A 23,985-nucleotide genomic window follows, 5' to 3' on the forward strand; every position below is an offset into this window, starting at 1 on the left:
TGAATGCTTGTAGCCAGCTCATCTAATCTCAGCGAGGTCTCTTGGCAGAGGGAAGCAGATGCAGCCACCAAGTGGCTCTCATATTGTTTTACTCTAACCTTGAAGGGCTTGGTTTAGATCAATAGCTTGTGGAGGGATCTTTAATCAAGTTGCTGAACCTTCCTTTGGATGTTTAAGCACTCTGCATTCTGAATCTTAATGAGGTTCTTCAAGGAGTTGGATTTAATGCTGTATTTGTTCACAATATATTCATTCTAGACCGACATGAGTTAAAAAGAACAAACTACATTTTTAACAGGGCTGTGGTTTGAGGGACACTTTTAGCAAAAAGCCAGAAAATATCTCAAGGCCTGTTTCTGCTAGAAGATAAAACAGGTATTTGCTAAGCCAGGTTCCCAAATGAACAAGCATGCCAATGGCATCATCATTTGGAAAATGAAGAGTAAAAAAAGTCTGTCATCACATTCAGATTGAATATTCCTTTGTCCTATTACTATGGGTCTCCTCTTTCATCAACTATGAGTTCAGACACCTGTTTTTTATTCAGAGTTTTAGAGTGCAAATATGTCATGTTTGTAAGCATACCAAACTGTTCCTTAATTTCATCCTTTTAAAAAACAATGGAGCTAAACAAAGGCATTCGAACAGAAGAAAATAGCACACACCACCTCGTGAAATTTTTAGGTTTTTTAAAGTAATCATTTTATCTTTCTTTTAGATGACATTGTTTATTGTAAGACATCATTTTTATTAAATACACTGTAATACAAGAGACTTTCCATGTCATGTTGAGAGAAGCTGGTCACATGACTCACAAACAAAACTTTTAACACTGATACCTAGGCATCACTTTGAAATCAGCCAAGATGCAATGAAACTTTTAAAGCAATGACTTGTTATAACAAACTGCAAAACAAGAACCACTAAGTATTTCCACAGAGACATCACATTATAAAAAAAAAGAAAAAGAAAAAAGAAAGGAGAAAGATAGCTCTACACACCAGGTCACAGTTTGGTGACAATATAGAGATTTATATTTATATGTAGATATCTTCCTCTTTACCTTAAGTGACAAAGAGAGCGGTATCTAGAAATAGATATATATACATAAAGTATAGGTGGAGAGCAGGGCTGGGACAAATATTTCATAATTAATTGATTCTCTCTCTATTGGTGATTCAATTAAACGTCAACATTGAATTACATTACTTGTATATAAAACATCCTTAGCTGCTTTTCTTTAAGTTACAGAAAGATACATACAAGCTGCAAGATACAGGCCTCTGAAAAGATTCAATTTGATCTCTGTTTTCTCATATATTCCAATCAAACGGCCTCACTACTAGCAGCTTCTATTATCCTTGCCCAAAGTATTCAGTGTTTATAAAATACCAGCCGGTCATCCCTCTGAACCTTCTACAAGCGAACAACCCCCCCCCCCCCCCCCCAGACCTGGTCTAGAATGCATAGACGGAAAAATAACACGCCCATCACTTCCCATTTCTTCTCCTGAGACGTATGTTTAAAAGATGGCAAAATAGTCACTTGGTTGCTATTGTGAAATTCACAGTGTTTTCCCTGCAACATGTAGATTTTTTTTTTTTTTTGCTTCATGTTTGTGATGAATGTAGCACACCCCACCCCCCCCCCGCCCCAAATAAAGGTGTTTTAACTAAGGCTCTAAAGGACCTCTTGATTCAAAGCAGCAGTGGTTCATCCCAGCCCTCACAACAAGAAAATACAACTTCCTGTGCTATCAAAACCTTCATCTTTGATTAGACACCCTGATCTGTCCCCAGTCCCTCCCCACTCCCCTCCCTCACATTTTATAGCAGTATTTGAAATTCATTTACAGGCTGCAACAACCCAGACACAGACTTGTTCTAACATATATGCATTGTACCTTAGTCATCCAGTGACCTAATCATTTTATTGGGCTATTTAATTTCTTTTTAAAGTGTTAAAGTGTTTTTTAAAATTCTACATCAGCCACAACAAAAACAATCTCTCAGAAAGGTTGGGAGGGGTACACAGAGAGAGAAAGAGGGAAAAGGAAGAGAAAAGAAGGTGGCAAGAGGGAGAAAGGAAAGAAAAGAAAAGAGAAGGAAAGAAAGTGATAAAGAAGTAGCAAGAAATGTTGAAAAGGAAAAAGAGAAAAAATAGGCAGTTACTTATTAAGCTGTAGACAATATATATTGTTTTACAAATCAAAATGAATTAAGTCCTTTTAAAAAGGGTACACTCCATCATGCATCATGGGGTGCTGTTGCTTTACAAGTATTTGTTCTCCATGGCCATTTCCGAGTTCTGCAGATCTATTGAGAGTGAAGGACAGAGTGTGGCAAATGCTGTTATTATTACTGCTGAATTTTGGTGTTCTCGTCCTACAAGTCGTGTTGCAGTCTCAATAGTCCAGCTCATTCTTGGAATTATTTCGTTACTGCAGACGAGTATAAAATGCTAATGGAGCTGCACTGTTATTCTAGGACAATAAAACAACAATAGCACAAATCCAGAAATGACAGTAAAACAAACTCTGTTTCCCAAGCTTGGAAGCTTGTCTATTCATTACATTGTGAGAAATCAACAAGTGAGATGGGAATGGAAAAAATGTTTTTATGCAATCATCTGGGGAAGAAAAGTGCTTGTTGTTATATCTCTGGCATTCTAGCACTGCCTCTGCTGCACGCCAGTTAAAAAGTTGAATCTTACAAACATAGAAAATGAAATATCAAAAGAAAAAAAATTATTCTGGTTACTCAGCAGACTTTATCAATTTATTAATAGCACTCTAATCATTGTTTGTAATAACGTAGGTGTATGTAAATTTATACATATACACACAGCCCATACATAATGTGCATGCATGTCTGCACATATATAAATAAAATACAACAGACATAGGCATACATGTATATGCTATGTGTGTGTATATATATATGCCATATGCAAACACACATATATAATATATATTATATGTATGATCAGTTCAAAGCACAGTCCTGAAAGACTTTTTACATGAGCCTGATTGTCATATTTACTCAGTGTACACGACTCAGCTGACAGTGCAAGCATGATGAATATGCACATATACTCACCCTTCATTGTGATTTGAACATATTTCTTCCTCTTCTCTGCTCATTCTGCTACACTTACCCACCTTTTCATGAACAAACGCAAATTATGTATAGCTACAGTTATATAGCTTGTCTACTGTGATTATACATTTTATGCACTATCAAGAACATTAATGATACAGGTCAAGGTTATCCATACCGGTGGCTCTGTAGAACATTTGGTCCTTTAGAAGTTTAACATACTGCTATGTTATTGCACAATGCATTGTAACACTATTTATTCTCTGTAATTACTCTAATAGTCTCACTAGTAAATCAAAAAGAAGATGCCACTAAGTACATTTTCAGGGTTTTGTGATTATTTTTGGTATACATTCTTTCAGTGCTTGCAAAACCCACCTGTTTGCTTTCAGGCTGGAGCCTGCTTTCCAATAGAAGCAGCATCTCAGATGCCTTTTTCTTCAGCTCATAAGAAACTAAGAAGAATACAGCAGGTAGCAACTTAGCACCCCTCTCCACCACCTGCAGCCTCCTCCCACTGCACAGTAAGAGCAGACGCTGATACCTTTCTTTTCCACCACTGTTATTTTGAAAATCAATTTCAAATTCCTTTAAAACACAACATTCAGATTCTCAAGATAATGGGTTTCACTGGATGCTCAGTCTTTATCTAGCTTTCTGTGTGAACTTCCAAGCCAGTCTAGATAAAATCTTAAGGCCCATTTTGTAGGAATCTTCCTCCGGCTTTTTGTGTGTTTCCAGTTCAGTAGTGGTTGAGAAATAACATCTAGTTTATTAAAGAAATACTGAGTATGGCTTTATAGTTACACTGTCATGTTTATTTGTAATGCCGCCTTTTCAATGACATTGAGAAGGGTAAAACTTCATCAGTGTCCAGTGAACTGTCTTCTTTTGAAAATGTTCAGAATCTTTATGAGCTAGCTTTAAAAGCTTCTGAAGGAAAAACCTAAAGTGCCTCAATAAATAATATATGTGAGCAAATTATATATTAAATGTGCTATGGGAACAGTTACAAAAATAAAATGCTTAATTTATTAAATAAAATATCCCCAACACAAAGATGAAGAACTATTTTGATCTGGCTCATATCAATAAGAAATAACAAAAAAAAGAAAACAGAAAGAAAGATCCCTTTTTTGCAGTAACGCCCCCTCACAGAGGGAGGCAAAATTCTTGAGGAATAGGTAAGGTAGGTTTTCATTTGTAAGAATTCATATTAAAAATAATCCTAACTCTAAATTTGAAACCGTCAACTTCTGGTTTGAAAAATAACACGTATGCCCATGCAGTTGTCATCAACACAGTGGCCATGCAAATGTTGTACACATACAATGCAAATCCAACCAAAAATAAATTATTTAAGAAAGAGTGGATGTTGGTAATGACAGCACTAGTACCAATACAAACATGGTGCTGAGCTCAGGCTCTTTGCACTCTGAATAGTTAGCCATAACCTCAGAGTAATTTATTTTCTCTAGAGATCTCTATCCCCTGCCACGGCTCAGACATAACCAGTGATCTTCGTGCTTTAGATTATTCATGTTATATCAGCCTATTATATCTGTAACATTGTAAAGGCATTTTAACATGGCTAATGCTCTCCATTAGCCCCTTCTAATGAAATATAAGTTATATCATTATGAGTTTGCTATGTCTACTAGGGTGTACTACAAGATGAGTGATAGTTTCTGCACAAAGGGCATTAACCAACAAAGACCATGCACAGTTTTGCTTGCATGGTTAAAAAAAAGAATTGAGGAAGGAAGGAATATGCTGCTGGACAAGCACAGTGTAAGATACACCTGCTCCACCGTCTATAGCTTGTCCTATCTTATCAAAATCCTTAGTTTCAACAAGTGATCCTAAAATTAATACTGTACATTAATAAGCCTAGATTCAGCCTTTATTAAAAAAGACTAGCTGGAGAACATTTTTATACCAGTGGCATGACAATATCCTATCAGAAGACAAAATAAGGGCATGTGTTTAGTTTACCATGTTGTAACATAATTTTGTGCAGTGCAGGCAGCATCTTTTTCCCTTTTACTTGTATCTGGCAATTAAAGGTGCCAGCAAAGCACCTCCCTGAACAATTCCTTTAGTCCTCAGAAAGACTCTTCAGGGAAAGTGCTAAACCCCCTCTTGCCTTCCATCAAATAATTTCAGTGTTTTTTTGTGGGGTTGGATGCCATCTGATCCCCTAGTTCCTCCAGATAGTGTATCACACAAGACTGTCTTCTTTCCATCTGGCTTTATCTCTGCAAGGAACATGCTTCATGTAGAGAACACCAGTCTTCTATTTCCACCCACATGCCGAAGCAAAAAAATTGAGGTGAATCCATAGAAACTCCCAGTAGCTGTACAGCAGAAATCACAAAGTTCGAGTCAAATATATTTTTCCCTTTTTTTCATCCACATCAAAGGCATGAATACAACAAGGCATTGTAGTTGTGGTGGGCAAACTGCAGAGTCTGCTGATATAACAGATCAGGTTTTTAAGGCCTTTGTCTATGCAGAGTTACAATAATGCAGAAGCCAAATTGATTAGAAAGACAGAAGAGAAGAAAAAAATGATAGAAACTGAGAGAGTGAGAGAGAGAGGAGATATGTCTCAGTAATGTCTAAAAAGTCAATACTGTGTCTACAGATGGAGAAGTGCACATTGCTTGCCCTTTGAAAGCTTCTCCGCAACTTTGTCATTAATACTGTCAAAGTTAAGAACACATTTTAATGGAGTTCAGCGGCAGTTGAACACATTCATTCCCGCAGCCCATAAGAAGAAATGCTAGGAGACTTTAGCCTAAAATATCCAAGTAGACTGGAGATGCCTTGGCCAAGTTCTGGAGGAGGGAATGGATTTCTTTGATGTTGAGCCTCATGTGAGGCTCCCGTTGCCAACAGCCCAGCATCAAGTCATACACTTCCTTGGGGCATGTGCGAGGTCGCTGCAGGACTCGGCCCTGAGTGATGCACTCAATCACCTATGAGAAATCACAAGGAAAGCATCAGCACAGCTTTGCCAACTACATGGGGGTCACCCATGGAAGACTTAACTGCTAATTGCCACAGCAGCCTCACTGGTGGCAGTCACCCAGCCAACCCTGCCAAGATGCATAAGCAGCGGGATGCGATCAGGAAAAATCACTGTAATGTAAGTTGTCAAGGAGCAGTAACTTCACTGATGTTAAGTTCACCCACACTGCCCCTTCCACTCATGAGGGAATGATACCCAGGAAGTAATCCCATACCTCCATTCTCTCTCTCTCTCTCAACTTGACCTCATCTCAGAAGGAGGCTGTTTTTACCCTGCTCACACAGACCATCAGTGCCTGTCCCTCCCTCCCTCCTTAAACTTATGAGAATCACTGTGGCTAATCTCTGGAAATGGGTTACTTGTGACTGCCTGGAAATCAAGAGATATCCAGATTACTTCAATCTATTCAAGAATGGTTTTGGACAACCACCCTGCAACAATGACATGTATGATATGGAACTGAAATCACCCAAAGCCTGTTCAGGAGATAGCTAAGGTCCTCTACATTGCCTCATGGTCTTTCTCAATACCCAGAGGAGACACTATCCTATACAAAGGAAAAAGCTAAATTCCAGCTGGTATAGTTCTGCTTGGACAACTTCCATTCACCCTGGGGAGAAAAGGGTGAAAAGGAAGAAATTCAACCACAAAGCTCATGACAATACCATAAATATCTGATATCAGGGGTCTTGCCTTTACTAAATAAATTTGTTGCTGTCCCATCTCCAGAGAAGCTACACCAACAGTTAATGTGCTAGCCTTCGCAATGCAGTTTGACAATGTATTACACACACCTCATTGTTTGAGAGTTGATACCATGGCTGTTTGCCATAGGTAAAGATTTCCCATAATACAACCCCCAGGCTCCAGACATCACTTTCTGTGGTGAACTTCCTGTACATGATACTCTCTGGAGGCATCCAACGAATGGGCAGCATGGTGTGACCCCCAACCTGAGAAAAGCAAATGAAAGAGTCAGAAATAATTCCTCCAGACCCTCACAAGTTGTTTATCAAGACGTTAAATAAGGAGAATTTATGTTGGCGTTTTTTTCCCATGTGGTACCATTCACTTTGTGGACATTTTAAAAGCTAGGGATTCATGCTCCAAACTCCTCTCCCCCGACAACAATCACTACCATGATAGGTTTCTCAACAGAATCTCCAAAGACATTGTTTCTGAAGTGCAAACTCATCTTCGACATTTACTTGGCACACCCTACCCAAGGAACAGGAAGCTCTATGAAATTATTAATTAATTTAGCTTACCAACCCACTTTAAAGCAGTCCAGTTTTAGTCTCCATTTTAACACTCAGGAAACTAAAAAAGATTCATGAAATGAAATCTGCACTGATGATTCTCCTAGAAATTCAGTGATATCAACTGAAATCCATGAAGACACAGTGGTCTGACTACATGACACAGTAGGATCAGGATCTGTATGTTTTAATACCCTAATTTTCAGTGAATTAAAGCAATGCTATGTTCTCTTGATAATTTCCAAAGTTAATGCATCAAATTATTCTGTTCCACATAAACTACCCAGTCCTATACAGCTTTAAAAAAAAATTCAGTCCTTTGGATATATCTCCTTGATAATAAACAACTAGTAAGACATGGCTCCTATCCCAAATTAACTCATGTTGAATGGGATCTTTCACTGAATGAATGCCTTAGTCTCTTAGAAAATTTTTCATTTTCCCCAGAATGCTATACTTCCTTAAAATTAGGTTTCCTAACCTTAATTTAAATTTAAAAAAATCTCTTCTTTCCAGTTTCTAAACAATTTCTTGTTCCTGCTATGTCCCGTTCTGACTGGATCACGTCAATAAAAAAATCCACTGAAGTATTTTTAAAATAGTGCAATTGCTGAGATACTGTCATATAGATATATAGATACCCTGATTACTTTTGCATCAAGACAGCTGCAAATATTTCCAAGGAAGTTAAAAAAAAAGTAAAGCTTTTTCAAGGACATCTAACTTTTGATTAACTCTCATTTTACTGTCTGAAAATTTATTTAGTTATGAAACCACATCTGCATTTTCAAGATTCTGTCAATTCAGAATATAATTTCTCCTTGTGGGACTTTACAGTTGTTGTTATAAATAATGCCCTCCCTGTTTTCATGTCGAAACAGCAAATGGAAGGAAAACCCAATAGAAGTTCAGTCAGGGTTCACATTATTTCTAAATCACACAGAACATCCATTTCCAGCTATTTGTCAGTAATTCAGCGTTAGTGCAGCATACCAAAAATACAGCTACAGCTGTGAGAACTCAACCCTGTTCTGTGCATCGCCACAAGCCAATGCTCGCTACTGACTCCATAAAAACAGAAAGTCATGCTAAAACTTCCATAGACTTGGTCTATTACTAGGCTCTTCTTCTCCTCCCCCTACATGAGATGTCATGCAAGTGATGGAGGACTGTTTTTTGTCCGGATGCTGAATGAAAGGCAGGACTCCTGACTTCAGTTCCTGACCACATTGCGGATTTGCTTCTGACTCAATGCAGTTTGCTGTGCACAGATTTCAGAGCCATTCAGAAGGGGACCCAACTCCTGCTGCTTTCCGCCTAACTTAAAAACATACACGTGAGCACTCCATTGACAGAGAATGGATATCCATTTTTAAGTGCTTTACTCAATTCGTCCCACTTGTCTCTGTGTTAGTTTACCACTCTGGCAGGCAGACTGGCTGTAAGGCTCTGTGCATCCATGTTTTTAATCATCTTTGACTGAGATGTCACTAAATGATGTGGAGAGTTTGAAGTAACACACGAACATGCTGAGATGCAAACAAAGCTTCAGTTTCTCACTTTATCATAACCTAAACTGACATGGCAACAAAAGAGCTCTAAACCACCACTTTTACCCCCATCTTGAAAGGTATTTCATTAGAAAGTCAGAAAAGTTAGTCCCTCAGAAACACGCAGGCACATAGACCCAGACAAAGGGCAAGTGCCATTAAAAGATGTTTAGTGATGAGAAGCTTTTGGTCTCATCAAATATTAAAATGGCTCTTAGATCTGCTCATCATATAGCCTCTGCTACTGGTTCTTTTCAGCAATTTCTTTGACTCATGCCTTAAAAATTAATGAAAGCTATAAACTATAAAGTATGTGTCTCTATTTTTTTCTTATTTGTCACATCTTACATCAGAAGATTTTGAAAAAGCAATTAAAAAACCCCCACTCTCCAAATCTTCTTTTCCCATGGTTCCTTGCTACAGAATCACAGTGTATTTGTGGTAGGACTCTATGCTGAGTTTCCAATGTCATTCAGTAAAGTGAATGACACACCTCTAGAGTGATGACGATAAATTGCCACCAAATGGTGGCTCTGTGATGAACTGATCTGTAACATCACAGACCTAGCTGTCGCTCTTTGCACTCACAGCAAGACTGACTCATCAGTATTGACACCAAGAATTCAATTTACAGATAAGCATGAGCCACAGGGCTCTTTGGTGTTCTTCCCACATCATCTTGTCTGGAGCTGTGTCCATTTCTGTCCCTGAAGGCAGAAGACTTCACTGGTCAGAGTACTTGTCCAGGACTGAGAAGTCCTGAGGTCTCTCCATCATTGCCAATATCAATCATTTTAGGCAAAGTTACTTCCAATGCCTCAGCATCTTTGTGAAGATAATATTTAATGCCTTCCCAAAGTATCAATAAAAGTATTATAAGGGGTGTTCTCCTTGCCAGATGGCATTGCAATGAAGACAGGATATCTGTGCAACGCTGAGCATCACTTGTGGCAGGCTGAGCATCTACCTGTGGTGCAAGAGCACCTTCAGTTTCAACTCAGATGCTTGGCCAAAGGCAGTTTTTCTAAATGCACGTTTCCTTCTCTATTAATGGTCAGTGGTTAGAGTCAACACTCATTCAGCTCAGAAAAGCATTAAGGGCTCTGTTACGTATATGCTTAAAATGAAGCACATGCTTCAGATCTTTCTTGAACTGAAGTCTGGGGCTTGACACCACTGTTCACAGGATGCCTGAAATCAACTGACAGTCAGTTGTAAGCTTCTTTTGATCTTTATTGGACTGTTGAGTCCAAGCACCCACAGTTGTGCCATAACAGCAGTGAAGAGAGGTGGAGTGCCTTCTTGCTGTTGATGCCAAACTCTCAGCAAGGCTAAGGAGTGTTTTCCAAGAAGGACCAATGAAGGAAAACATGACTACACTGACCAAACTTTAAAGGTGCTGAGTGCTTCAAAGGGATGCCTTCTGCATATGCTTTAATAGGAAATGCAAGTATTATACACCTTTCAGGTATCATCAGCATTCTGCAGGATAAAGTCCCTGCTATGCACACTGTAATTGCAGTGCTGCTTGATACACATAATTTTAAAATGGTTGTGTGGTAAGCAGACTACAGTTGCAGGTAAATAACACCTTTATATTCACTCTAGCTAAGGTTATGTCAGGTTTAAAAGCATTACAGTTTTAACTTAATATGCTACCACTTTAAAATCCATACTGTAGCTGTAAAAATGCTGCAAAAATGACCATTTTATGGATACAAATTAGGGTACATTTTCCTGATGCTTACCTGAAAGCAGCTGCATTATGATGGTTCATTTTTATTTAGAATTGTACTTCTACAGATCCTTTCTGGGACTTAAGTACTTGCTTCCATATGTCAGTTTATGAAAGCAAGCACTCCCTAGCCCAGCTGTAGCCTTGTATTATGTTCACTAGTTGCTTTTACTAGTAATTTTGGGCTACAATCTAAACCAGAAAGCCTGGTCAATTAGCTTCTGCAATGTGCAAACTATCCACAGGATGGAGACTGCCAGATCAGTGAACTATGATGTTCCACAAAGAAGCACTTCCAAGGGGAAACCGCCACACTGTTCCACGTATGAAATGTTGTATTTTCAACAATACAATGTCATTCCACTTGTCACCACTTTCAGCACTCATCTTTTAAATGAATTTAGAACTTTGAAAGTTGGCAGATAAGCTGACCTTCAACATTGTTTTCATTTATTTGCAAACATCAAACTCCAAGGATTTCTGTAGAAGCACCATGTCTTGGCCTTATGTTCTGTATCCTGCTTCACAGGCACTAGGAAATGGTGAGGCTTGTTTAATGCAGAAATTTTGGTTTTAAGAAGGAAACCAGGCCTGTAGTATGAAATTCCATGGGAGTTGATATTTGTTGCCCAAGGGTCTACACACATCCATCCATCCATCCATCCATCCAGTGTAAACCCAGCTTTTTTGCACATTAATATTACTGCTACAGAGAAGAGCCCTCAGCTGATTGTCATCAAGCTAGAGGCAGGCAACCACTGCAATTTCCCTATGCCAATTAAAAATGTATCTGTCGATACCTTGCCCTGGTCGCTGTTTCAGCTTCTACTGCCCAACTGCCATAGGAATCCTGTTGCCCAATGTTTGTGAGCAAACGGGTATGCTCTCTTACAAAGAACAAGCAAATGAAGCCTTGTGCTCCTGCTGGGAACACAAGGCTGTGGGTGGAGCCCAGGGAAGCCAATACAGACATATGGAAGAAACAGACTGTATGTGGGGCTACACAGATAAGATGCAAGCCACAGGCTGGGAAAGGCACAAGAAATAATGTTGCTAAGATGACCATTCAATCAATTCCCGCCAGGTTTATGCATTACTCATTTGTACCATGAAGAGGGAAGGCTGAATGGATTGGCCACATTTTTGCAATGCATATCAGGTGCAACCAGGTCTTACCATAGCAGCACTGGGGGTTGTGGTGCTGAGGGTACGACAGAGGGCTTTGGGGCTCCAGAGCCGTGCCATAGGGTCCTGCAGGAGCTGACCAAAGGACAGGACAGGGACTAGCTGGAACAGGGAGTAGTCTTTCTTCCTGCTAAATGCTGGTGGCTTTATTTGGAGAGGCTCCAGCACTCTTGGAGAGGACATCAAGTCCAACCTCCAGCTTTTGCAGGCATTGAATTACATAACCCCTTCCCCATTTTTTTTTAATTTCTGGCTTTAAGTAGTTGATTACTCTGAATTCATGCAGTAAAAAGCACAGCAACCAATTGCATAGCCTTGGAAAACAGACTTCCTCATTTACGTTCAGTGTTCCCAGGTTCCCACGATTCCCACAGAGTGACATTGCAGTAATGTGTCACAGCGCTTTGTATATTCTCTGAAGACTAGTGACGCTTTTTCTGCCAACAGCATAAAAGTAATCTTTTTACTTTGTGAGCCCAATGAACCTGAATGACTAACCCATGGGTTTCAGCCCTGATCCTGCCCAATGCCCTGTCTGGCTTGACTGCTGCACGTCTCCAGAGCCCTGCTGATCTCAGACGTTTTGCAATTCAGGGTGGTAGTCTTGAAAGCAGCAACACAGTTCAGCATATGCTTAAATTAACTGTCACGTGACAAGTATATGATCAGTCTCTTTAACGCAACTCATCTTAGTTTGCCAAACTGGAATCAAGCTATACCTTTTGATCCATTTGTTCACCCCCTCCTAAAAAAGCAACCTGTCTACTTGCAGCATTTCAGGGTAGTTTTTGCTATTTATGTTTTGGTCTTCTGACTTGTTTCCCCATCTCAGGGTGATATAACTGCAAAGAAATGTTCTCTGCAAAAATTATCATGTCTTATTGCTAAAACTGAAAACCTCTCCTCTCTTGGTGAACATCTGCTCTTTCCCCCTCATAAAATGCTGGCAAATGTTTCTCTCAGCACAAGAAAAAATCAATAATTGTTATTTTCATTTATTCCATTCTCTGGCCTTGCAGACAAAGTCAATGTCTCCTCTTAAAATATCATCAGTCCTGCCATGTCCACTTGCAGAAAAGCAATATATTATTTTAACAGCCATAACAAGCCATACCACTTCAGCACATAAGGTTACTGAATTATGAAATAAGGCAGATTATAAACCAATAGCTAAAGATGTGTCCTTTCATTTTCACTTTTAACCCTGCTTTACTTCATCTCTATTCAAAAGGGGCTTACATCTAAAGTTCTTAATTAATTCTACCAGTGGTCTTGTCAGAAAACTGAAACAATGTCTAGAACAACATTTATTACACTGTAAATTCTCTCTTCAGTTGTGCAACAACATCAGTTCAATATTGTGCGTCAACTTTGTGTTGCTGGAGATAAAATTCTTCTCACTAGTCTCTATGAAACCATGAGCAGTATGGAGATGAAGAAAGACCAATTACTCAGAGTTTCATATAACACAACACCCAGAAGACAACAAATGAAATTTGTAAATGGCACGTTCATAACAAACAAAAGGATGTACCTCATCACATAATGTACAGTTGCTTGTGGAACTCATTGCCAAAAGATACTCCCAGCCCCCAAGGCTTACCTGGGATCAAAAAGTGATTAAACACACTCATGGAGGATAAAATCTGACAAGGGCTATCAAAGACAAAGATACCATCTCTGGCCCAGGAAGCACCTGAGCTGCAGAGTGCTGGAGGCTAAGAGAGTATATGAGGGAAATATTAATATATGCTTAACCTGTTTTCATACTATTCAGCAGGCACCGGTTACTCACAGTGACAGGATCCTGGACTAGAGGGGCCTTTGGAGAAGCTATTCCTATGTTCTTATGTAGAACGGCCACACATTGCAATACGCAGTTCTTATCAAACTTCTCAGCAATGCTTATGGAGCACTAGAAATGATTCTGTCAAAAGGGTGGAATGAAGGAGGGATACCACATGGAATCAAAATATGTGAATGACCTAATGTATCTTACAATTCAGCATCTTCCAAAGACCATTTCAAACGCTAAGCTGAAAGGATATAGAAACTGTATTCACTGTTGTTGCGTTTTACACAATAGAGTATCATACTGGGTCAGCCAAATATACAGGATAATTAAAAAATTGTAGTAGTCACTACATTACAGAGCACTTACTCTTCCAAGAAAGGAAGATGAAGTGCCCTGGAGGTAAGATCAGATGAGTGCTATCAAGAAGGTGATATGATTCACATCTCTGATTAAAACAAATGTCCCCCATCAGAGGGACAGAAGGGAAGTTAACCAAGCAGAAATCTGCAGCACTGAAAAGTAACAGATTACAGCTCTTTGGTGTCCCAGGATGAAGTGTGTATGAATGAAAAGAAGTCTATTCCTTTAAAATATCATTTCTTTTACTTTAAAATGAGAAAAATTTCTAGTATTAAACAATAATGATAATCTAAGTGAAAAGAAAGGTATACTGTGGTAAAGACAACTTGAACACTGTATTTCAATTAATTCAGTGGACATCTAGATTCGTTTCTGAAGATGGGAATTCAGGGCCTTGGTGAAAAAGCAGGGAGATGGGATTACTGTAAACCAGAGAAGACTGGCTCGTTGAACCAGATGGCCTCTCCTTTCTAAAACACCTTCTATTCTCCTAATTTGCCATATCAAATTATGCCATGGCATACAGTTACTGATCATTCCAGCAGCACAACATGCAACTCAGAATATTGAGCTCATGTAAAGTCCTGTGTTTGGCTTTACAAAAAGTAGTCACTATATCACTTGTACCCTATGACTATTTCCACACCTGAGTGTCTGCTGGTTCTACCAGTGGATGAAGAGAGTTATCAGGTACCAGCAGACAAGCAGCTGGAACTCACGTTAAAATCCTCACAGGGTCTGGGATGATCATCTAATGGTCCAAGTCAACAGCAAAGCAATTTTGCAATGCAATATTAATGAGCTGCAGCTACTGCCTTTCTGATTTTCAAAGCAAACAGTTTATGAAATATCCAATTCCATTTTTATATTAATCCCAAATAGTCTGGGCTACCAGGGCCAAGGAGGTTTTAAAAATAACCTTTAATATGCACTGGAAAACTGACCTCTACAAGTCTGTACCACAGTTGAAATCCTAACTTCTGTTTGCTTTTTTAAATAGGGGGTTTGAGGTGTAATATGACAAGATGCTAGCTGAACTGCACAGTCAATATGAACAAGTAGCAGTCTCTCGAGGGCAGACTCTGAAAGCCAAGTATCAAACCACATAAGCCAGTTTGTGTTCACTAGGAAATCTCTACTCCTGATGTCAAGTCTGAAAGCTATTTCTCAAGTACTAGAGATCACAACCTTTTCCCATATTTATTTTACTGAAAACCACATTCTTTTCAAATCTACTGTAGGTTAACGTAGCATATCTGGCTACTGGTCATGTCAAATTACATCACAGGAGAAGAGGGGAGCAACAGAGCTTGGTTTGTAGCTTTACTTCTCCCTTGTGAGTCACAAAAGTGTTTCTATAATGTACACCGCATGGGAGCACCACAATTTTTAGTTGAAATGTCTCAGATGTTCCAGTTCTTTGTATTTAGTTAGATAGCCTCTCCCCCTTTCCTGGGTTGTTAATTTATCACATCGCTTACAAATACCAAGATTAACAAACTGCCACACATATGTGAGGCAACAAAATGAGTAGAGTCTTTAGTTTCACAAATCCTAAGAATATGTGCAAACCTACTGAGTTCCCACATCTTTCCCACAAATGAAAGAGGTTGTTTTGAACCACCAGTGCAAAAAGGAAATAAGTGACTCAACCATTTTATATTTGCTATTTTGGCTTGTTCACAGACTACCTGTATGATGCTGGGCAAACCATGTCAGATCAAATCTGTCAACTACTAACTGCCTGAAGAGAGTTCAGAGATGTACTCTCTCCGGCCAGAAGCATCAAGAAGGCAGAGCAAGGTTTCATGAATTCAAAGGAAGACCAATAATCTTAATATCTCAGAGAATTAACAATTGCTCTTTTCTTATTAGACTTATCTCTACTTGCCTAAAGAGCAAGGGAGAAGTATGATCACAATGACAATCCTGATCTGTCTTCAGTGCCTACACTGGGAATGTCTACACTGATAGTCTCAACAGGCTAATCTAAGTCTATGCAGATAGACAGCCACATTGGAAGGGACCTGAGAGAGGCTAAATTATACTCGTCCTCAGGCAGATACTAATAAACAAGGCAATGGCAAGGTCTTTGTGCTCATTTTCCTTCTCTTCTGCAGTCTTCATGATGTTTTCTACTTCTCATTTTCTCTGGGCCATAATTTGATTACATAAACTGGAAAACACAAGAGAAAAGTTTCACTAAAATAGAACAGAAAATAGTCTCTGTTGTTTTCCTTCCATGAATTCTAGTTTTTGTCTCCTCACTTGTACCATGACATCATTTTGTGAGTTGAAACAGGCATTTGCTCTGAAATGAGGCATCCATCAAACAACACGCCATATGATCATTAAGAATACCAGTAACTGCTATTATTGAAAAAAATATATATATTACTCATTCCTATGGAGCTTGCAAAATTCTAAATTGTTCTTATCAAATTCATATGTTGAATTATTCCTCAAGCCATGCTTAAAATATTGTTCTTGGACACAAGAGCCAAAGTGTAGCCCAAGCAGTGATGAAATCATTTTATAGCTCGTGGTTGAATTTCTACAGTGGTGTAAAGGAGGAATGTACACCAGCAGAGGGATTGGAACCACAAATTTGCATTTTGGCTTTTTATTTGATTTGGGTCTTTTCTCTTAATTCTTTTCAGTGCCTGTCTCTACCCTCAGCACTGTCACTTTCCATTTGGGAAACATTATACCGAGAGGTGTATACAATGGCTCTTGGAATTCATGTGGCTGTGTTTAACACCAACACTGAGCTGTAAATTCTGCCTGTGAAGCTAAAGCATCTTTCCTTCTGCCTCTAAAACAAGGCCAGATAATCTCCTGACATGCAAGCATTCACAGAAGGTGTGAGTCTAGTAAGAAATGTCCCCTAAAATTTCTATGGGTGGATCCATCCCCTGATGACATGTCATCATGGTGGAGGTTTGGCTTTCTAATATAAAGCCTGTTGAACTTGCTCATTTCTAGGTGATCCTGGGGAACAGATGAGGATCACAGTGATCTTTGAAAGGATTTCGAACTCTGTACTAGCATTGCTGCATTTCAGGTAAGGGCTTTCTGAAGATTTAAGATATACAGATTTCCACACAACACCACAGACTGCGCAACATACTCCTCACATCCTTCACCAAATGCTAGTGGTGTGTGGGCAAAGGAGAAGAGGTGGGTGGGAAAGAAACCCACAACTACACCTACTCTCCCTGATTTTCCCTCATATGTTTTGCAGTGCCCCAAGGCAGCATTCTGGAAAATCTTCTACCTCCTCCTAGCATGAAGCTACTCCTTACTGTAACCATGCAGCACTGGGATGGCTCCTTCCTCATGCATGCTCACCTTCCTCTCTGGAAGAATAAGAATCCTATTAAACATTGAGTCCTCTGCCTGCTGCACTGCTGTAATACCACAATTAATTCAATATCAATGCATAAAAGTAATTTTAGTTTCACTACTCAAATAAAAGTAGGATCTGCAGTAGAACTAAGAGCTTGAAGGTTAGGCACCCCATTTTTTTAAAAACAGGCTGCAATTTTACATCAAAGTAGATAGGACAGTGATTTAATTTTTTGAGAGCTCTATTGTTCTGCAGGTCAACTGTACAGTCTTCAATATAAATCTGACATGCAGCATTCCTGGACTCCAGGGTTGCCTACATTCAAAGAGGTCCTGGAGACATTCAAAATAAGCCAAGTGGGAAATGAATGTCTCATATTGTTAAGATGACATATTTCAATTTGGTTGGGGTTTTCTGAGATTGTCTACAGCCCCAGTGTTTTGGACAGTTCAGGAATACTTCAGGCTAGGAATCCCAAATTAATCTCTGTGAAAATCTGGTACTAAAGCGAGTCATATCTAAATTAGGCTGGCACTAGTTTTTTGACCTATGCTTGCATAATGCTTAGGTCAGTGAAGTCCTGTTCCACATGAAGCTCCTACACACCTTTGTGGTACATATTATATATAATAATAATAACACTTTTTCTAGCCACCTGTAAAAAATTACAAATGGGCTCACCACAGCAGCTGCACTTTAACTTGGTTATATGATAGTGGGTTACTATAGCCCTAATACTGTTTGTGAGTTCTTTACTTCATAATATTTTTCATCTGCTTCAGATGAAAACTTTTGAAATATTGTTCCATAAAGCCTGCATTTCCTTTTAAAGTCATGCTACTTTATAATACTCTTGGACAGGTTTAGGATGATCCACACAGAGTATTATCAAATGCACTCAGTGATGTTCTTATTAAAATATTATGTGCTTCAGGCCTTAGTATATAGTTTTCTTTGTTTTCTTGCCAGGCAAATCTATTATTCTTTCTGTGTATTAGGCTGTCACCTTCACCTAACCCTGCATCCTGGCCTCTGTCATTATTTCCCATGAAAACGTCCCTGGATCTTGTATCCATCAGGACATTTTCATTTTATGGTTTACCGTGGCCTACAGGAAGGGGGTGGTTCTGGGGTTCCCATTAGCCTTGACCCCATACTTAGGCTGCAGCCCCATTTTATTTTCCTTTCCTCTCTGCCAGATAGGAGTTTGCCTTCAACACACTTCAACACACTTCAACACACTAGCTAAGAGGCTTTTGTTAACAAAAAACCAGATGCACCACTAAGTTCTCTCCTGAAAGGATCTTCCTCCTACCATAAATGATTTTGAGTTTGGAAACCCACTGTATTGTGCAAGACCCATTCTGTATGAATACTTCAGCCTTCCAGGACATCCAAAATGAGTGTTATACAAGTCTCATGTTCATTTTATCAGTTGGCTTATCACTGACTAGCTAACACTGACAAAAGAGGGTACCTTGCTAACATGGCAATTCCATGTGACTACTGACATTTTAAGTGAATGTCCTCCAAGTTGCTGAACTGTGTATTTGATCTGTTTTAATTTGCTTTTCAATTCTTTTGAACACTTTATGCATAGTTATCCCTGTATGAGTGATTGGGTGCTCTGTTGCTGAGAACCATGGACTAGGTAGTGAAGGAATGGGATTAATGCAAGATCATGAAGACTCCATCACAAAATGTATGCCACTTAATTTTGACACTTTACTTACATCTAGTTACATGTGAAAATATTTATAGCATGATAGTAAGTGCACTGCAGTGTATTTGGTAAGAGTGCTTAAGTCTTAGTGAGATCTCACTGTTATGGTCAGTATGACACCTTTGCTGGAAAGCGAGAGCTGGCTCCAGTTTTCTGTGAAAATTGTTGAGCTACGGAAATAGTCAAGTGGGTGTTAGCCATTTGAAACCCCCAAATAGTGCTACGTATACTTTCTTTGCCTGTTTTGAAGAGATAACAGTAAGTATTATATGTGAGCCAATACAGATCATGCTTCTATCAGACAGGAATTAAGTCTGACAATTCCTGTTCAAAATGCAATCCAACTTCTTACTCTTTAAGGTCAGACAGCTTCCCAGCATCCATGTCCTCCTGTGACAGGCCTGACACAATACCAGCAGAAGGAAGTTATTGTCTCCAAGACTGTCCTGGCTCTAGATAATGCAGGGGAAAACTTCCCATTAAACAAACCTCGTATGGGTCACTCCCCCTGATGGATGCTTTCTCAAATAAGGGACTCTTTATGCTCAGCAGAAGCACTTTAATGAAGAGGCATCTCCTAAAGGAAGCAACAACTCAACAGCCTAGCCCTGGGGAATAGGGAAAGGAATCAAGATGAATACCAACAGAAGAGAAAAGAGGGTGTGGAGATGGGAGCAGCACAGAGGGTGAACAGAAGCTGGGAAAAAAGCAAATGGTCACAACCACAGACCAGGGCATGCAGGAATGGATGACCAGTCAGCCTTCTATCTATTGCCAAGCATCTCCAATCAGCAAGCACACAAGCAGCCATCAGTGAGCGCTACGTTCTACATAACCCTCTTACTTACTGCACTCCCCTTATGGATGGACTGAAGCCCGGGAAGACTCTTTCAGCTCTAATCTTGCATGTGCCTCTCAGTTATTTCAGTAAATACTCAGTAACATTAAAAGCCTCCTGCATAAGGTGACCTATGGTCAAAACACTGCCAAGTTATGAGAAGCCTCAACCCTTTTCTGCTTCAGCAAAAGGAATGCAATATTCAGAATGAACACTGCTGAAAAGAACACAAGATTCAGAATAAGAATAATAAGTATCATTTCACCTCTCCAGCATGTAGGACACAAAAACTGCAGTCTCCTTGCTCATTTTTTTTCCTCTGTAAGAGGGGTAGGGAATAAAATAAGAGTAAGGCAGAACTGGTACCTTTCCTAAGAGAACACAGAGACAGCTTTCCACTGCCCTGCAGGACTCCCACAGGCCCTTACTGGCAGGAGACAAGGCAACTTCCACTGGCTCCTGGGGGATTTCACAGGTTGTGAGCGGCTGTCAGAAAGCCCTGATCAAATTGTGCTTTTCAGCTGACACTACCAGAAATAGTGCTTTCCACTGAGTTAGGGAGCACAGCCTCTCAGGGTGAGCCCCTAGGTGAAACGCAGGCAGAGATCTGAGGAACGAACCACAGCATACAGACTGACCCCAAATTTCTAGGGGTCTTGGGATTATGTCTGCCACCAAAGGGAGCTGTTCCCTCCAAAACAGTTAATGCATTTGCATTCTGTCTTGCAGCAGAAGTACAGCTTTTGGTTGTTCTGCATTTGCACCAGGAATTTCTTCTGCAACGTCTAACACTGGGCCAACAATACCTTATCATTACTATCCCCGTCCTTATTCTCTGAGAAGCCTAAGTTTAAATACACAACTGGCAAGTTCAGCACCTGCAAATATCTTTATAATTTCTGTCTAAGGCTTACATTCTGTGATCATGCTTTAGCACTAAGGGCGGAATTAATCTCTGTGGGGCCATGCCATGCAAGTCGCTCATGATGCTCTCAGCTGGAGGGGATGGGAAGAACTGCTATACACTTTCTGCTGATTATTAGCACTGGGATGGATGACAATCACTACAACGTATTTGCCACAAATTCATCTCCAGAATAATTAGTTTTAACATTATATAATCATGGAAAAATCTTCTTATCATTAATATTGTCAAGATTGCTAATATTTAAAGATATTTAAAATTTAATATTTGATGTTAATATTATAAAATATTATCACTGTTAATTATGAGAATAATAGGTATTATGTATGCAAAGAAAGAAAAAATGCAATAACTTAAATGAAAGATAGAGCTGCGTCTGAAAGCATGAGCTGGGATGCAGGTTCTGGAATTCAACCTTTTTCTACTATTCTGAAGAAATGGATAACATTTTTATATTGTGCAACAGTATCCAGAAGCCGTCCATGTGGAATTGAGCCCTAGACCATTTTGTTCTGTATTGCCAATACAAAGAAGAAAGAAGAATTAGCTCTGTTAAGGAAGAGATGGCTTTATTTAGTCTAAGGACTGATTGATAGAAGAATCACAATAACTTTAGACTATCATGTTAATACCTTGTGATTCAGAAGTATCAGAAGCAGCAGAGTATGAAGATGGGATAAACAGAGTAATACTCAACAAGGCAGCAGAAAAGTTTGCCTTTTACTTCTTCTCCACTGAGAACATCTCCCATTAAACTTCTCTTTCCCAAGAAATCCAACCTGATTTATACAAACTTCCTAGGCTACTTATAGTCGCCTTATTAGTCTATTCAATAAAACCACAGTGGTCAAAAAAAGATGTTCTGTTCTTTGTGAGAATTATTGATGTTTTGAAATGCCTTTGATTCTATATCAGGCAAAAGTACTGGACATTTTCATGAAATGAAATATTTGGAACAGTTTTGAGCAAGAAATTTTGAAATTAAAAATGTTGGTGTTTTCCAGCAAAACAAAACAGCCAGATGCTCCCAAAAAAATTCAGTTTGAATGGAAACTTAAACCAAAATGTACTCAGATAATTAAAAATAAAATGTGACTGACAGTCAATTTAGGTCACACATTCTACAGCCTGTTTTTTGATATTGTGCATCCTCTAAATCGACTCTGAAGTGAAGCAAAAACCTACAGAGGTCAGTTAAGAAAAATCTCAGCAGTGTCTGCTGCTGGAAGGCCAGGAGTTGGAAGGGAACATTATGCTTTTTGGAGGGCAGCTTCCTGCAGACAGTGGCACCTCCTTGAGTATGAAGGAACCCAACATCCAGAGGATTCCCAGTATGTTTCAGGTCCTGGGCAGTTTGGCACGGTGGGAGGTTGGCAGGGGCATGAGCAGCAGCTCAATACAATACCACTAGTCTCTAAATTATTTCCAGAGGAATTCCTAGAGGAATTCCTCCCCTGCTCAAAACTGCTCCATGTACAACTCTGATACTCAAGATCTGCACTGAGGGAAGGCATGTTTTACAGAAATTCACAGGAAAAAAACAAACAAACAAAGCTTCACACAAGATCAATAAACCATGTCTTAAAACAACTGGATCCCAGATGACGCACTAAAACATACTACAGGGAACAAACACGTATTGGGAAGGGAATGGATTATCTTACAGCCTAAATAAAACTAAGCAACAACAAAATGATTAATTAATAGGCAAAACCTTCTGGAATTTCTCTAGACAGATTCTTTCCATGGAATGTGAAATGATGGGAAAAAGTGATCAGCAGTGGTTAAAAAGAAAATCAAAATCTGAAATAGCACCGGTCAATGTCCTATTAAGATACTTAGAATGCTTTCCTTTTAGAGATTAAATATTTTAGCACATTTATATCACAACAGAATTAATCCCTCTAACAATCTCCGACTGTCACATTGCATTGTTTACTCAGAAACACTGTAAAACCTTTACAGCTCCTGTACAGCTGCATAAAATACATGCAGCTCTGAAATACTGTCAACCAGGACAAAAGATTGCAACCATTTAACAGAACAGAGAAATCTACAGAAAAAAAACAGACTAGGCCAAGAAATGAAGAAAGAGACCATGTCCAACAGAAACTGGATGCTCTACAGGAGGGGGCAGCATGTTGCTCAGCATCACAACTGGAATCTAGCAGAGCCCTGTCGTATGTTCCCATGAAAACGCACGCTGGTCTCTAAGCTGCATCTTTTCTAAAAGTCACATCCTGCCGTGTGCTACAAGTTAAGTGGCAGTAGAAAAGATACCGTATCTTCATCTGAGTTAAGTTCCCCTTCTCCTTCCCCTTTCTGCAGTTTTCCAGCTGAATGTCACTATGATATCTGACTGATTATCAAATGCACAAATTTCAGAATATGTAATTTTTGTCCCTGTTCCTGCCCAACAGAAAATTAGGGCCTTCCTTATTTCTGGGGCATTTAGCTTGCGGGGTGTGAATGATGCCAGACAGCTCATCTCTACAAGAGCAGGTATGTGTTCGGTGTGGTACCCTCCTTGCTGCCCCAGCCAGGGGCAGCTGCCCTTCAGCTCCTGCCTACCGTAGCCAAATGCCTGTGACTCCATCTTCCCCTGGTCCACTGTACAGCCAGGGCACCCCTACCACCGCCTGCCTTTGCCAGCACTCCCAGCCATGGCAGCCCTGCATACTAATTGGCACATTTAATGACTTTCTCTTGCTCTCCCTCCTGTCTCCTCCTGAGCTGCTGTCTGGGAGCAGAGGAGCCCGGCTGCCATGGAAACTGAGCCTCCAAATGCCCTGAACCTGCTGTACCAACCTTTGGAGAAGATTCCGGTGGTGAAGCTCAAAAAAGGGGATGCTCAAGGGGGCATAAAGGTGGAGGAGTGGGCAGGGGTAATGCTGACCATGGCAGGAACAGGTCTGGGCTGTTCCGCCAAGGCACTGCACAAGCTGAGTGTACACCACGCATAAGAAAGCAGACATTCAGGGGGAAAACAGATTAACCCTCTATTACCTACACTTTTCTTCAAAATGTTTCAAATGCTTCTCAACCCCCTCCCTCCCATCCACTTACAGTCTGGATCAAATACCCTTAGTGCACACACAAGCCATGTCATCAGAGGGGTTTTGACAATCCCAAAT

At 39.8% G+C, this 23,985-nt stretch overlaps 1 protein-coding gene across 2 annotated transcripts in view; it reads right to left on the bottom strand.

Annotated features, from left to right (window-relative positions):
- Positions 1-672: 672 nt before the first annotated feature.
- The window catches only part of NTRK2 (neurotrophic receptor tyrosine kinase 2), a 208,383-nt gene continuing 185,070 nt past the window's right edge, over positions 673-23,985 (bottom strand). For both annotated transcript variants that reach the window (XM_030004102.1, XM_030004101.1), the window contains 2 exons: positions 6,927-7,085; positions 673-6,079 (listed from right to left, as the gene is read on the bottom strand). In XM_030004102.1, the coding sequence (XP_029859962.1) occupies positions 5,894-6,079; positions 6,927-7,085 (345 nt within the window). In that variant the 3' untranslated portion in view covers positions 673-5,893. The remainder of the gene's footprint in view (positions 6,080-6,926; positions 7,086-23,985) is intronic.

The sequence above is a fragment of the Aquila chrysaetos genome, chromosome Z (assembly GCF_900496995.4).
Source record: "Aquila chrysaetos chrysaetos chromosome Z, bAquChr1.4, whole genome shotgun sequence".
Taxonomy (NCBI): domain Eukaryota; kingdom Metazoa; phylum Chordata; class Aves; order Accipitriformes; family Accipitridae; genus Aquila; species Aquila chrysaetos.